Source organism: Brassica napus, chromosome A6 (genome assembly GCF_020379485.1).
Source record: "Brassica napus cultivar Da-Ae chromosome A6, Da-Ae, whole genome shotgun sequence".
In the NCBI taxonomy this organism is placed as follows: domain Eukaryota; kingdom Viridiplantae; phylum Streptophyta; class Magnoliopsida; order Brassicales; family Brassicaceae; genus Brassica; species Brassica napus.
In genome coordinates this window covers 7,473,222-7,489,115 of record NC_063439.1, presented here as the reverse complement: position 1 = coordinate 7,489,115, position 15,894 = coordinate 7,473,222, and the positions used below count along the sequence as shown (strand labels likewise).

The window sequence follows — 15,894 nt, the reverse complement described above, 5'->3', positions numbered from 1 at the left end:
TTTTTGATATAGCTTAAAAATAATTTGAGGCAATGTTGTTAGAATGCACAAAAAAAAAAAAGAGAGAGACATGGTTATATTAATAATACATCTATTGAAAATACTAAAATACGAATACATGATAATGTATCAAAATGGAAGATTATGAATCAAGAATAAGAGCCACGATAATCATCGGGTTCATCGAACGTGTCAAGAATAAACTTGGCAATGACGAGGCTTAGACAAACGAGAAAGAGTGAAGGGTAAGCGAAGATGGAGAGATACTTCCATTGATGAACAATGGCTTTCAAGATGCTGAGCTGACAGCCTCTGCAGCTAAGACAATAGTCGTAAGCACATTCTTCAGGGACTTTGTTCTCTACGTGCTGCCGTTTCCAACTCCATTCTCCTGGTGCACCGAACATTGTCATCTCTCCACATCCTGGTGGTTGCGCGCAGCAAAACTTCTGTAACATACATTGTGTTTTTCCCATTAGAGTTTGATCTTTTATCATTTGTGCTATATAAAATGAATAAAAAGACCTTACCCAGACATTGCTGTTTAGGCTGGCGTTGAAGTTGCAATCATGATTGTGAATGATACAGTTGGTGACTCTACCGAGTTTTTCTGCAGGGACTAAACGCCCAACCAACTGCTTGACGGTCCTGGTTTCCTGAGCTGGGTTCTTGGCGATACCAAAAGTTGTGTTGTAGATGAAGCATTTTAAAGAGTAGCCACTAAGGACAATGAAGACGAACATCATCGCGTAGATGTAAAAGGTGAAGATACGTTTTGATCGAAGACAGATTGCGTAAAGACCAAACTGAGGAAACACAAGCAAGAGCAGGCCAATGAAGACAAAACTGCCATCGCTTTCTCCGATGCATTTTGAGACTATTTTCTTGTGATATAAACCTGTTCCCGTCATCGTTAAACCTAGGCATATAAGAACTATCGTCGCCATTGTTAGGAACCCGGTTCGTAGCTCCGACATTTTCTTCTTTCCCTTGTTATTCTCGAATCCAAAAATGTAAAAGGATTCGCAAAGAAAGTTACGTTTTTGAGTCTCGATATGAAGAAGTTGTAACAAATAGAGAAACAAAATCCAAAAACAGAGAGGTATCAGGTGCTTTCCAGTTTTAAGACCTTAGTTTAGTAAGGACAGGCGTCTTAGGACAGTTAAGGTTTAAACTGTTAACCGTTGGGTTAGTTCTTATGCTAGCATGGTTATTTGTTCTAAATATAGAGATTTAAGTTGTGTTCAGAAAAAAATAAAAAGAGATTTAAGTTCTATATAAATATTTTATAGTAAACGAACTCTTTCAGCAAAGATACTTCATTAAAACAATATGCAAGCCTTGAACTCTCGTTATTACCAAACTATGTACCTATACCAGAAAAGACTAACTCTGGTCTGACTCAGAAACAATTTTGATTCAGGCAGGTACATTGTTGTTTTGAGAAGGGACTTTCGTTGGGGCGTTTTCTTTGAAGTCGAGCATTTTGTTCAAAGCTCCTACATAAGCTTTGACGCTCGACACCACAATGTCCATTCCAGCTCCGGTTCCACTGCCAAAAGACAGAGACTCAGTTCCGTGTTATAAAAGAATCAAAAAGGCAATAAAGATAAGTTGGGTATAGGGAGGGAAGACGATTTTTTTTTACCTAAAGGTCCTTTGAACTTCTTCACCAGTGATTGCATTTGTAGTTGAGTAATTGTTATTTCCTCGGATAAGAACTCGTGTGGTTGCAATGGCATCGATGCCTTCTGTTACCGCATTCATTGAGTACTCAAGCAAAGTCGCTGGTTCCTACAATGTGGAAAATGAAGGTTTTTAAATAACCGATGAGGTGATGTTTTATGTATACGTGAGCCACGTTTGTCTGAAAAAGTACCTTGACAATAAGATCGATTGCCTTATAAGCTGAATCGACAGGCCCAGCACCCATAGAACAGGCAACATGCTCTTTGCCATCAGCATCAACAAGTTTAACGGTTGCTGTTGAGAGTCCGAGAGTCCCACATGTAATCTGCATTCCAGTTTCAACTAAAATGAGAAGTGACCAAGGACATTGAACAAGAAAACAAGCAAAAGAAACTCGATCCCAATTTCACCTGAATGTCCAGGAGTCTCCACAAGGCTTCTGGCTGGAAAACCTCATCAGAAACCAAAGCTATTATATCTGCGTCGGTAACTCTCTGAATCATGAGAATAACATGTATACGATCAGTTGAATTGGATACACAACTATAAGTTTGAATGAATAACGCATATAAACCAACTACCTTTTTCCGCTCAGCCACAGATTTGAAGCGCCAGAAAATGGAACTTAGCTGTTCATCATCTAGTACATAACCAAGCTGGTAGAATAAAAATACAAAACGACATTAGTGTCTCCAACAAAGATGGCAATAGAGAGTATGTGTATGGGTATGATTGATGTGTACCTCAGTCAAACGGTCTTTCAACGCATGACGCCCACTGCAATATCATATCCAAACACAACAGAATTAAACTTCAGGTTTCAAGCATATAAGTTGTGTACCCTAGCTTATGAATTGGCAAATAAAGCCAAAGGGCTAATAGTGTCTGGAAATATTCAACTTCACAAAGGAATTATCCTAACGGTAGAGTATATCCACCAAATAAAGGCTTGTTGCATTGTCTGAACAAGACAGAGACAAATTGGGAGTTTACAGGCTAAGCAAGAAAAGCTTTCATACCTAAGCTTCCCCAAAACAATGCCAGCATCATTAGATCGTTCAAGTCCAATTTCTTCGGGGCATATAATTTCATATGTGCCCTTGTGTTTCAGCATTCCATCCTAAAAGAAGTAGGAACAGTCACTAAGCGAAACTGAAGAAAACAATCATGAAGATAATTGTTCAGTTATGAAGCAGAGTGAAAGAGTGATGCAAGTCAAAAGAGTATATAGCTGAAAGTATATATCAATTCATTTTATTAATAGCCAGGCAAAAGATGCTAAAACGCTACAGTATACCCAGGAAAGAGTAATCTCGTCACAGAAATAATCAAAATACATATTAAACAAAAAGATTTTCATCAACTGACCTGATGAATACCACTTTCATGCGCAAAGGCATTCGCTCCTACAATAGCCTTATGGGGCTGTGTTTGCATTCCTGTGTAATCCTCAACCTGAGAAACCAAGCCACACGTTGTGAGATACCTTATCTTAACAATCCACAAACTCCTTCCCCTTCTTAAGATAATAAAATTAATCTTTCCTAAAGAAAGAAATTCAAAAGTGTACCATCTTGCTTGTCATAACAATGTGGCGAGTATCGATTCCAGTATATAGGCCTCCTAATACATGATCTCCACGGCATTTTATGGCCATCACAACCTAAACAGTTACAAAGAGGTGGTAACAAAACACTAGATGATCATGAATGTTACTACAGAAGGTATTTCATACAAAAACAGAACCTAACCTCTTCTAGTGAAGCGTTTCCAGCTCTTTCGCCAATGCCATTGATAGTCACTTCCACTTGCCTTGCACCCGAATGTGCACCCTAAATTAAAAAAAAACGATATCCTGAGAACATTCTGAGAGCTAAGCTAATCTGATCCAAGAGAAAGAAAAGTTGAGAATACAGATAAAGTGTTGGCAGTGGAGAGCCCAAGATCATTCTGACAATGCGTTGAGATGATAACATTCTCGATCCCAGGAGTATTGGCTTTAATATCAGCAATCAACTGACCAAACTCACTAGGCAACGTTATACCAACAGTGTCAGGTATATTAAGCGTTGTCGCTCCAGCTTTTATCACTTCCCCAAGAATCTCATACAAAAACTCTCTCTCCGATCTAAAAAAAAGAAAAGAATCAAATTCAAAAATCAACACTTTACACCATAATAAGATTCTCTTATTCACAAAAAAAGTAAAAATCTGGAACCTTCCTGCATCTTCAGGACTAAACTCAACGTCCTCACACCCCAAGCTCCTCGCGAACTTAACCATATTCCTAGCGATCTCGATGACCTCGTCTTTGCTCTTCTTCAGCTTATACTCCAAGTGAATGTCACTCGTGGCGATGAAGGTATGGATCCTCGGCCTTTTGGCGTACTTCACAGCCTCCCACGCCGTCTCTATATCTCTCTTGTTGCATCTCGAGAGTCCGCAGATGACGGGGACGTAACCGTCTCCGTCGACGGCGTTTCCCACTGTTTCAGCTATGGTTTTCACGGCTTCGAAGTCGTCCTTGGAGGCGGCGGGGAAGCCGGCCTCGATTACGTCGACGCCTAGCTTCGCGAGCTGGCGCGCGATGTCGAGCTTTTCCTTGGAGGTGAGGGTGGCTCCGGGGGACTGTTCGCCGTCGCGGAGAGTGGTGTCGAAGACTCGGACGTAGTTGGGGTCGGAAATGCGGTTGGGGATGTACTCCGGGCGGCGGCGGCGGAGGGGAGGAGAGGGATCTGAGAGGGAGCAGGAGAGGCGGAGGGATTTGATGCGGAGGGAAAGGGAGGAGCGGTGGTGGGAGGGTGGGAAGCGGAATGAGAGAGGTGAGGGTTTTGAGGAGGAGGAGGGAAGAGAAGGGGTGGTGATTGTTGTTGTTGGTGATGAGAGCATAGGGTTTCTGAGAATCGAAGACGCCATTGTTGAAAGAAGTGTGGTAAACCTAAACGGGGACGACGATAGAGAAGAAGGTTCAACGTGGCGGCGGTAACTTGATCCAGCTCTGTCTCATCGTCACTTTCTCTTTATCAACCAGTAAAAAGTTAAAAAAAAAGGTCCCACCTGAAAGTTCCCTCCTTAAATAACTTTTACGACCACTCTCTTATGATTTTAACAGCATCGTCACCAGGTAAATTAGTTTACCGGCCACTGTTAATTACGACGAAGAAGATCAGTAAAAACTAAAAAATGAAACTGTAACCATGATATTTGTGGAGGATTTGTTTTTGCTGAAACATCAAAGTGTGCTCAGTTTTTGAGTCCTTTAAATTGTTAATGGGGATGTAAAGTAATTGCAGGCCACTATCATAGAATTGAATTTGAACTTGAGTAGCATTTCTCATTAGACATTACCGACCTTTTATGTACTTTTTAAATCAGTTTCAATAGCTTATATCCGTGTGAAGCAGACATGCACTGATGAAGGAGTATCTTTAACCCGAAACTGTATTTGACATCTTCTCCAGGAACAATGATACAAGAGTACTCTCTACTTCGCTACAAAACCAACTTGCAACAATCTAAACTTGAATATTTGGACCCGTATACGATCCGGGACGCATGTGAAGCTCATCGGGTGTGTCGATCTGCACAAGCCAAGCGTACTCGTCTTCCTTTCCTTCCACGCTCTTCACTCCTTCCTCCAGTGCTGTAAACCAAAGAGAAGTACCCAACGGTCAAAGAAAAACAGAGTGTCCTTCTGAAGAAGGAGAAAGTTTGCATACCGAAAGTGGAGAAAGGATAGTCCATGTAGTAACTGCAAGACCTGCCAGCGCTTTCGTTGTAAGGAGGTGTGAGAATGTCCAGCACCGCACATGGAGTCAGCGCAGTGAAACAATGGAGATTGCCTCCGGTCTTTGGGTACAACACTGGCAGTTCAGACTGTGGCGTTATCACTTTGTCGGTAACCAATTTCGCCAACCGTGCTGCTACAAGCAGTTGCAAAAAATCTTAAATTATCAATCACAAATGAACCAAAACTAGACACCGAGATGAGAAGAAAATCAAAATCGATAACCTTGAGATTTGTCTTGTGTGACAATACATGGAGGTTCGACCCAATCGTAAGCTTTAACATGAAGTGATCCATAGAGGATTTTGCTAAGCACAGTCATCTCTGGATGGTCATGCAATGGAATCACTGAGGAAGTTGGGAAGCAGAAAACACACATCTGAAGAAAGAAACATATAATTTAGATTTCTTGATTGTATCACTCACCACCAGTATCAAAATCTCAAAAGACACTTACTGTAAAGGTATCACATTCATGAATGTCTAAAAATGTAATCGGCTGAGCCCATCTTCCTACTCTGTTGACACGGCTAACCCCAGAAACACCATAGCCTCTATCATCATCTTGAGCTTCCTCTTCAAGCCCAACATCTCCAGGACTCACTGAATCTGCATGATGACCAGAAACCCAAATCACATCTCTGCTTGTAACACACAAAACATTCTCAAAGATTCTACCTTTAACCATCTATTCACCAACCCTAAAATATTCAACTCTGATTCGATAAAACGTTACACTGATTCGATCAAACCCGACCTTAATTGCAAACCCTAACGCCGAAATGAAGCAGAGAGAAAGGGAGAAAACGAATATACCCAAGAGAGAGCAAAGTTTTTGGACGGGGGTGGAAGCAGGAGAAGGAGCTTTCCCAGTGAAAGTGGATTTGCAGAGCTCGTAAAGCTCTTGCACTTTGGGAGGATTCTCTGTATTGCTCGACGCCATGTGAAAGTCTTTCTTGTTAACAAGATTGGACAGAACCTTCTCACCAGCCTTGAACAACCTCGACAACATTCTTCTTCTTCTTTTTGTGTTGGTGTTTTGTTCGAATGTTCTTATCCGGGACTAGTGTGATTAACTTATGTAATTAAAGATGCTCTTTAGTCTCAAACCATTAACGTTTTTTTTATTGAAGCAAATGGATTCCCTAACATTGACCCAAAAACAAAAGGAAGGATTCGGTCAAAAAGAAATACTCCATTTGTTCAAAATAAAATAACATATGTTTAAGAATTTTCACATATATTAAAAATATATTCAATTTTAATATAGATTTATTATTTTATGATTAATTATTTTTCATAAGTTTTTCAGTTAAATTTAATAAACATAATTAATTTCATTTAATTTTTTTCATTATTACCAAATAAAAGTAGGTAAAAATATAAATTTTTAACAAGTTTTAGATAAAGATCATTTTGAAACAAAAAGTATTAAATGCATAACTTGTTTTTTTTTTTTTTTGCATTTTGAAACTTATTAAAATACCTATATATTAGGGCAATTCTCATAAATAGACCATTTTTAAGTTTTAGTCACAAAAATATTCTACAATGAGGAAAATGACCAAAATATTTTATTTAATAATTAAAATAACACTAATACCCTAGATATATATAAATTTTTTTATAGTTTTAGATTATATGTTTTCAAATTCAAAATTTTTTATAATTTTTTTTTTTGAATTTTTTTTTCGATTTTTTTTTAATTTTTGTAATTCGAAAATACTTTTGAAACTATTTTTAAAATTTTTATTTTCAAATTTTTAATATTTATTTTTTATTTCATAAAATTTTAAATCTCAAACCCAAATGAAAATTTTTTAATATTTATTTTTTATTTCATAAAATTTTAAACCTCAAACCCAAATCCCCACCCCTTAACTCTAAATCATAAGGTTTGGATTAGTTAAACCTAGGGGTATAAGTGTATATTTACCTCTTTAATAAAACATTTTGGTCATTTTGATTTTTAGAGTCTATATTTGTGATATAAACCTTTTTAGTACTATCCTAGAGTATTTTTAATAAAAACATCATTTATTATTTACCTAACCACAAATCAACCAATAATAAAATAGAATGTATATTATTATTGTTCATATAACAGTAACTGTTAATAAATTTTACATAGAAAACTGAAAACGTCACATAATTTGAAACATAAAAATTTCCTTAAAACGACTTATATTAAAAACGGAGGGAGTATTTTTTGAGAATATGTAATTTAAAAATATAATTAAACTAATTATTTTGTTATAATTACATTTATTAGCAAGATCAAACGTTCATAAAACATATAATATCTTTCAATAAAAAAACATATATATCAATAAAAATACAATTCAATATTTATCATATAAACAGAAAATCTATAATGGTAAATAAAAACTCAAATTGTATTATAAGTGTTTAAAGTTTTGCAACACGTACAAATCAATGAAAGACACAAGATAAACTAGACACGAGCTTCGGACCTCCCAGTCCCAACCATATCTTCTCAACATACTCCTTCACTTTCTTCTCATCATCTCCAAACACATTGCACATCGCCTCTACATATTGAGATGGGAATTTTCCGGTGATCCTCACATGGAACATGACTGAACGAGCCATGTCTCTGCATATCATTTCCGCAAGAGTGATAAATCTTGATGCCGTCTTGGTTTCGAGTGAAGAGCTTGGTGGTTGTGACCTGTCGATGTTTCTTCTTATGCAAGTTTCATGGGAAGGGGCAGCAGAGATGACGACGAAGGTCGCAAAGAAGAGGACAACGATGATGCTTATGGAAACCTTCATTGCTTCTGTCTTCTCTTGCTGTTTCTACTAGGATAAGAAGTGCATAGACAGTTTATATATATAGTGAAGTAATATGAGAGACTTGAAACTTGTTTCGCATTAAAAGAAGGTTTCAGTTTACTATGTAATAAATTAAATCTTGGGTTTCCAATGTTCCATCAGTTTTCAAGTAAAAGCTTACCAATACATGTATGACATGATCCATCACAAATAAGTAACGAACATAAAGAAGAAAAGTATATATTCACAGGTTGTACTCAACTAGTCTTTGGTTGATGCACATGTTCTAAATGATCTTTGGAAAAATCAAGACAGAGCAGTTTAACCAGTTCCACTACCAGAGAAGCTTCAGACAAGAAGCAAAATCATCAACTAACCAATTTTTTATTAAGGGAAAATCGCATAAAAAACCTTGAAAGTGTCACTTACTAGCACTTTAAACCTTGATGTTTTTTCACTAACACTTTTAACCTTTAAAGTGATATTTTTATCATAAAAAACCTCCAAAGAAGAAAAATGACCTGCTGAACAGGTTAAAAACAGTTTTTTTTTTCAAAAAATAATTATTTAATTAATAAATAAACAAAAAAAAAATAAAATCGAAAAATTTAACAAAAAACTCATAAATTAAAAAAGTGAGAAAAATAAATAAAGATTTAGAAAATTAAATAAAAAATAACTAAAAATTAAAAAATAAATAAGATCAAATTAAAATACAGAAAAAATAATAATAAATTTCAAAAAATTGAAAATTCAAAAAGTTTTTTTTTTCATTTTCAAATACAATGTCGGAAATTATCATTGGATATATGTATTGATAAAAAAAAGAAAAAAGACTAAGATAACACCAAACCAAGTTTTTGTTCTCAAACTAGTATTCAAGGCTCAAAGTCACAAAAATAAGTTTCATTAAAGAGGTAAATATACACTTATACCCCTTGGGTTAATTAATCCAAACTTTAGGGTTTAGAGTTAAGGGGTGAGGTTTTGGAATTAGGATTTAAAATTTTATAAAATAAAAAATAAATACTAAAAAATTAAAAATAAAAATTTAAAAAACAGTTTCAAAAAATTTCACTTTTTTAAAAAATTTATGATTTTTTTTATTTTTCTCCATTTTAATTTGATCTTATTTATTTTTTGAATTTTTTGTAATTTTTTATTTAATTTTTAAATATTTATTTATTTTTCTCATTTTTTAATTTGTGAGTTTTTTGTTAAATTTTTTGATTTTTATTATTTTTTTTGTTTAGTTTATTAATTAAATAATTATTTTTTGAAAAAAAAAACTGTTTTTAACCTGTTCAACCGGTCATTTTTCTTGTTTGGAGGTTTTTTATGATAAAAATGTCACTTTGAAGGTTAAAAGTGCTAGCGAAAAAACTTCAAGGTTTAAAGTGCTAGTAAGTGACACTTTCAAGGTTTTTTATGCGATTTTCCCTTTTTTTATTTTGAATACCGGGTGGTTCGGGCCCTAGGCCCGAAACCACAACATGTAATATTAGTTTCTGTACTTTTTTTCAGCCATTAGCCAAATTTTATCAGCTTTCAGGAGAGAGCAAAGCTTGGTCATAGCATTATAATTTCCTTCTTACACAGAGTTGCGTAGATGTTTCGGTACAAGAACTAAGTTCTGCTGATCTGTCTTTACCGACTTGATTTATATAGCACCACTGCACCAGTTACCAGTAGTCTCCACAAGAACATAACCCATTCTTAAAATGATGAAATCTTTTGTTGTCCCTCACAACTATCTCCCTTTCCATAGCCTTTGAGATTAACTTCGCCGCATTGTGGCAGTCCACACAAATCCTTAGGTTCTTGTAAACTCTAAGAGTTGTTCCTTCTGCAGTTCTGATCAACCCGTAGGTAATGGCAAGCTTCTCGCTGTGTCCCCTCAACTGTTCAATCTTCTCCTCTTCACTTAGCTCATGTTGTACCGAACTTGTGTCTGGTCTGTATCCCATCTTCCCTATCTCTCTCTCCAGTAAACTCCAACGACTTTTGATTTCTTCAAAACCATCTGAAGAACTTTCACCAGCAACAAAGCTAAAAACCTTCCCGTTTAGTTCAATCCAGGAGCATCCAGCGTCCTTTCTCAAACTCATCTCTTTCATTCTCTGCCTCACTTTCCTCACCTCATCCCATTTCCCTGATCCTGCATATAAGTTGGAAAGCAGAACATAATTCTCAGTCCTTCCTGGTTCTAACACGAATAGCTTCGCAGCAATTTTCTCTCCCATCTCCAGATTCTGATGGATTCTACACGAGCTTAGCAGAGAGTTCCAAATCCCAACGTCAGGCTCCTCAGACATCTCTTCTGTAGCAATCTTTAACGCCTCGTCTAGCTTCCCAGCTCGGCCTAACATGTCAATAACACAAGCATAATACTTCAAACTTGGATTCATCCCAAAAGAGTGCTTCATCTGATCCAGATACCTCACCCCTTCATGGACCAGACCGCTGTGGTTACAAGCCGTTAAACACCCAAGAATGTTAACTCATCAGGACTATGACCTGTTCTCTGCATCTCTTCAAAGAGTTTGATAGCTTCTTTTGCTCTCCCATGGATTCCATATCCCATTACCATGGCATTCCATGACGCCACACTTCTCTCCTTCAAACCGTTAAAAACCTTAAATGATTCCATTACAGAACCATTCTTGGCGTACATGTCAATGACTGAACATGCGATAAACGCATTGTCCTCGAAGAGGCGCTTCAAAGCGTAACCATGCGCTTCTCTCCCTAGACGAAGAGACGGTAGCATCGAACAAGCACCAAACACGCTCATCATAGAGATCTCACAAGGTTGGACTCCGTACAAAACCATTTGTCTGAATAGACTCAAAGCTCTCTCAGGAAACCCATTCTGAAGGTAACCATTGACAATAGTGTTCCAAGATACTAAGGTTTTATCTTCCATTGCGTCAAATAACACATGTGCAGTGCTTAACTCCCCACAGTGAATATAAAATGAGAGTAACGATGTATAAACAAACGAATCTCTCTCTAACCGGTTTCGGATTATAAACCCATGCACTTCCTTCCCCAACCGTAGGGACTTTAGCTGAGAGCAAGCTGAAAGAAGACTACAAACAGTAAACACATCAGGCAACAATCCAGAACTTTTCATCTGCGAATAAGCATCCAAGGACAGCCTAGGATCACCTGTCTGAGCATAGCCGCCAATCAAAGCATTCCAAGAGTTCACTGTCTTATCCCTTATGCTACAAAACACACGGTGTGCATAACTCAGCGAGCCACACTTTGCGTAAGAAGCAACAAAGGCATTGGCTACTAACTCATCGTGTACAAACTCTTGTTTTAACGAGTAACAATGAAGTTCCTTCAAGTTTGGTAAGACTGATTCGTCGACACAAACTGGCAATGCATTTAGAATGGTTACCTCATCTGCTCTGAGATCTCCACCTCCTGCCAGCATCTGTCTGAGAAGATCAAAAGTCTTGTCAATATCCCCCACTGCTGAGAAACCTCCCACCATTGTATTCCAAGAAACCACATTCTTGTTATTGTTTAATTTAAAGATAACTTTTGCATCGTTTAGGCAACCACATTTGGAGTACATGTCGGTTAAGGCGTTGTTAACGACAACTTCTTTGTCCAAACTCAGTTTCATTGCCAGCCCATGAACACCTTTTCCTACTCCCATCTCTCTTTCCCTCGCACAAACCGGTAACAATGTAGCAAGTGTAGCAACATCCGGCGTAAACGCACCATCATCTTCCTCCATCATTTCGCCAAGAAACAAGAAACATTCTTCCGAGAGACCGTTGTCAGAGAACACTCGAATCATTGAGTTCCATGACACCAAGTTTCTCTCAGGCATCACACTGAACACTTTCAACGCTTCAGAAACATAACCGTGTGTTCCATAGAAAGAAACCAACGCGTTACTTACGAAAACGTCCTCTACCAATCTGGTTTTCACTACCAACCCATGAACCGCAAGCCCGACCCGGACTTCTGAAACCCCAGCACAAGCCTTAACCACGCAAGGGAAAGTGAAGTTATCCGGTAAAAGACCACTCTCTGTGATCATCTCGATAAACATCTCTAACACGTCGTGGTGAAGCTCGTTTCTTGAGTAAGAGCTGATGACAGCGTTCCACTGGAAGAGATTCTTCTTACGCAAGGCATCAAACACAGACCGAGAATCATCAGGAAAGCCGCACATGGAGTACATGGTGATGACACGTGTGCAGAGAACATCGTCGTTACTTAACCGAGCCGACTCAGAAACAAGCTGGTGGATCTTTCTCCCCAAGTGAATGTCTTTTCTCCTCCCAGAAGCTTGTAGGAGAAGCCCGAGAGCTTCTCGGAGAAGAAGAAACGCATCAGATGATGATTTCTCCTCTCGGTCGAACTCCTCGATGACCCGGAAGGACTCGTGGAGGTTTCCGGTTTCACATAAACCGGAAACCCGACGAAGGAGATGCTCACCATTGGTTGAAGTGGAAGAAACGGCTACGGCGCGAGGAATGGTCGACTTTTTATAGCTCCGGCGAGAGTCTAACAAAGTAGACAGCTGTGGGAGTGGCTGGAGAAGATAAGCCATCAGATAAGTTTCCTTATCCGAACTGAACACGTGTGTAGTTTACATTACTTGTCTGAGAGTGACTGATTAGTGATTACAAAGAGGCATCAAAACAATAAGAGACCCTTAGCAAATGTATTGAATCAGATACAATATTGGAACAAATACTTCCCTATAATTGCTACAAACATTGTTAGAAACAATCATCTAAACAGAGATTATGACTTCAAGGTCTTTAAGCTTTGACTTCAACTTGCTTAGTGACATGTTCAACAGGTACCAGCAACCCGAGACCCGTTTTACTCTCAGGAACCAACTGAGAATTCGGATTCTCCTTGTACAATGGATTCGACGTCACAATCCGCACACCAGAGTCCTTACGAATCTCCAAAACCTCAGGCAACCCATCAGAACATCCCTTGGACATACCAACATCAATCCTAATAGCCTTATCATCACACACACCATTAATACCAGCCTCCTGGATCGTGTGTCCCATGATCATCCTCCTAACCCCAGGAATGGTGGAAAGAGCATGTTCAAGAGCTGCACAATCACATCTATGAGGCCTCTCATCCGAAAATTTCCTCAACCAAACCACAGAGTTCCCTCCTCTACAATACCCAGGCGCGTATCTCCCACCTCTTAACCCGTTAATCCAACTAGTAACCTCCTCGTTCATCCTCTCAAGTCCATACTCAACATGCTCAGCTAAAAGACCACCGTGAACAAACACCGAATCACCAACAACAGCAACTGTCTGGTTCTTGGACAAGAACCTCTTCGCAATCGGACCTTGTGGTCTCAATGCAGCAATCCTAGCTCTCATTCCTTCGAAACAGTCCTCTCTAGCACGAGGGAAGCTCATCGGAATCCCTTCGTAAAGATCCTTCTCTTTCTCCAAACCATTACACAAGCTCTTCATCTTGTTCCCTAAACAATACCAATCCGACCAAACTCGAAACTCCTCCAAACCCTCCTTAGTAACGAACCTAAAGTCACCTTCAATGTTCATAACCTCATGGTTCCCGTTCATAGTCACAACCTTACCTCCTTCCCTCTCCGCCTCTCGCTTCAGCCTCTCCAGGAAATACAGTATCTTTAGCTCGTCTCCGCCTCGGTCGAGCACGTCTCCCACCTGAACAACCACCGTGGATCCGCCTGTCCATCGGCCCGACGAATCGATCAATCCGGCGATGCGGAACGCTTCCTTGGACTTCTCGAGATCGCCGTGGAGGTCGCCGATGGCGACGAGACGGTCCGGTTTCTCGAAACGCGTTTGGGGAGTGTGGTTGAGTGGAGTGGGATGGTGCGGAGAGAAGGTGCCGGAGAAGGAGTAGTCGACGAAGGCGTCGACGAAGGAAGAGATGAGATTCGGAACGTTTTTGCAGATTCCGTTGTGGTTTTCTCTGGTTGACATTTCACGGTGGCGGCCAAGAACAATGCGCTTTGTTTCCATATCTAACTACTTCGTTTAAAAAATACTAGATTTTGACCCGCGCTTTAAAAGCGCGAGATTTTTCTTTTCGGTTCTACTTCGGTTGTTGTTTTAAGTTCTTAGGTTAAAGAGATAAAACTGTTTGATTATGTATAGATTTGGCTCAAATTATTTGACCTGATTAGTTTTTGATATTTGGTACATTGATTCCGTTCTTGGTTTAGTTCTAATTTAGTTTAATTTTTCATGTTCTACAAATATATAAATCAAAGCGCAGGATTTTTTTTTGTCATAATTTTTTTAGATTAAAAAGATATAAAAACCATTCGATTATGTATAGATTTGGCTCAAATTATTTGACGTGATTAGTTTTTGATATTTGGTACATTGATTCGGTTTTGGTTTAGTTATAATTTAGTTCAATTTTTCATATTCTATAAATATATTATTCATTCTGATTTATATGAACATTTTTTCTTCTTTACTTTTGTGTTTTGAGTTTGGTATGTTTTAGTTTGGTTCGATTTATATGTGGAGGTTTAAATTTATTTAAAAAAACTTGTCTTGCACTTGACTCATAACCAGTGTTTTTGAAACCCGATCCGGACCTGCCGCGATTGAACCGGTAAACCCGGTGATCCAGAAAAAATCTGGTTTAGGTTTTGTGAAAAATTCAATATTTAGAAACCCGCAAAAATCCAGTAAAACCTAGAACTCGATACCGGTTGAACCACCAGGTGAACCAATAAATAACTTTTTTTTCTTTTTTTTTTAGTTTTAAATTATTTTTTTAGATTATGTTTTATATTTTCAGTTTCTAATTAAGAAGTTAGGTGCTGACAAAAAAAAAGTTAGGTTTTCCCTTTTCACTTTTATATTACCGCGATTTTTAGATTTTGATGAAGATTTCACAATACCACCTGAAGAAAATGAAATGAAAGATGGTATAGAGAACCAAAATTAGTTGATGTAATTTGGTGTTAGTTTATTTCCGTTATTGACAATTATTACAATAATTTTTTACTTTTGGTTTATTTTGTATTTGAAGTTTAATTTATTATTTACATTAGACATTTAAATATTTATAAATTTTATGTCTTGATTTTTTAAAGATATCATAACTCTTACCTTGTTAGAGAAAATTTTAAATAGTCTAAACTATTTTTTGATATTTTGTATGTCAATTGAAAATAAAAAAATAAAAAAACTAAAGTTAAGTATTTTCTAAATGTTTTTTAAACATAAAATATATACATATCTAAACTATTATTTTAAGTTTTCAAACACATTTAGAAAATATTAAACTTTAGTTTCAATATTTTTATTTACATAGTTGATATATTATTATATAATAAAATTAATTTATTTATTAACTCACGGTTCACCCGCGGGCGACCCAGTGACCCAGCAATCCGGTAAGTCATCCGGTTCAGTGTCAGGGTTGGGTTTTAAATCATTGCTCATAACTGATTTTAAAATATTTTTAATGATAAATTTTATAACAAATTATAAATTTAATGCTTAAAGTTTAAATATAAGTAAAGATTTTGCTACATGAATGTTTAATTTGGAACAATAAACTAAATGCAAAGTCTTCTACTTTATTACATTTAATTTTGAAAAACG

At 37.4% G+C, this 15,894-nt stretch overlaps 5 protein-coding genes and 1 pseudogene across 6 annotated transcripts; all 6 read right to left on the bottom strand.

Annotated features, from left to right (window-relative positions):
- Window positions 1-58: 58 nt before the first annotated feature.
- LOC106351436 (tetraspanin-16) lies at window positions 59-1,021 on the bottom strand. Its single transcript, XM_013791239.3, has 2 exons — window positions 531-1,021; window positions 59-449 (listed from the first exon to the last, which is right to left on the bottom strand). The coding sequence occupies exons 1-2, from the start codon at window positions 975-977 to the stop codon at window positions 150-152; spliced, it is 747 nt and encodes a 248-aa protein (XP_013646693.1). The 5' UTR covers window positions 978-1,021; the 3' UTR covers window positions 59-149.
- A 232-nt stretch (window positions 1,022-1,253) lies between these two features.
- LOC106346910 (2-isopropylmalate synthase 1, chloroplastic-like) lies at window positions 1,254-4,704 on the bottom strand. The gene is made up of 12 exons (XM_013786372.3): window positions 3,908-4,704; window positions 3,604-3,817; window positions 3,441-3,521; window positions 3,260-3,352; window positions 3,058-3,144; window positions 2,709-2,809; window positions 2,433-2,466; window positions 2,271-2,345; window positions 2,100-2,183; window positions 1,880-2,014; window positions 1,649-1,794; window positions 1,254-1,552 (listed from the first exon to the last, which is right to left on the bottom strand). The coding sequence occupies exons 1-12, from the start codon at window positions 4,603-4,605 to the stop codon at window positions 1,420-1,422; spliced, it is 1,881 nt and encodes a 626-aa protein (XP_013641826.2). The 5' UTR covers window positions 4,606-4,704; the 3' UTR covers window positions 1,254-1,419.
- A 397-nt stretch (window positions 4,705-5,101) lies between these two features.
- On the bottom strand, window positions 5,102-6,568 carry LOC106351435 (plant cysteine oxidase 3). 2 transcript variants are annotated; one of them, XM_013791238.3, is made up of 5 exons: window positions 6,293-6,568; window positions 5,934-6,085; window positions 5,702-5,855; window positions 5,409-5,609; window positions 5,102-5,332 (listed from the first exon to the last, which is right to left on the bottom strand). In XM_013791238.3, exons 1-5 carry the CDS (start codon window positions 6,486-6,488, stop codon window positions 5,205-5,207), a joined length of 831 nt encoding a protein of 276 aa, XP_013646692.2. In that variant the 5' UTR covers window positions 6,489-6,568; the 3' UTR covers window positions 5,102-5,204. The 2 variants fall into 2 exon arrangements, with proteins under 2 accessions (XP_013646692.2, XP_013646690.2); XM_013791236.3 differs by having other exon boundaries at window positions 5,409-5,612; window positions 6,293-6,550.
- A 1,283-nt stretch (window positions 6,569-7,851) lies between these two features.
- LOC106351434 lies at window positions 7,852-9,088 on the bottom strand. Its single transcript, XM_013791235.3, has one exon. It carries the CDS (start codon window positions 8,270-8,272, stop codon window positions 7,910-7,912), a length of 363 nt encoding a protein of 120 aa, XP_013646689.2. The 5' UTR covers window positions 8,273-9,088; the 3' UTR covers window positions 7,852-7,909.
- A 738-nt stretch (window positions 9,089-9,826) lies between these two features.
- LOC106346908 lies at window positions 9,827-12,851 on the bottom strand (annotated as a pseudogene).
- Window positions 12,852-12,931: 80 nt separating this feature from the next.
- LOC106346909 (shewanella-like protein phosphatase 2) lies at window positions 12,932-14,326 on the bottom strand. The gene has a single exon (XM_013786371.3). The coding sequence runs from the start codon at window positions 14,287-14,289 to the stop codon at window positions 13,066-13,068; it is 1,224 nt and encodes a 407-aa protein (XP_013641825.2). The 5' UTR covers window positions 14,290-14,326; the 3' UTR covers window positions 12,932-13,065.
- Window positions 14,327-15,894: the final 1,568 nt, after the last annotated feature.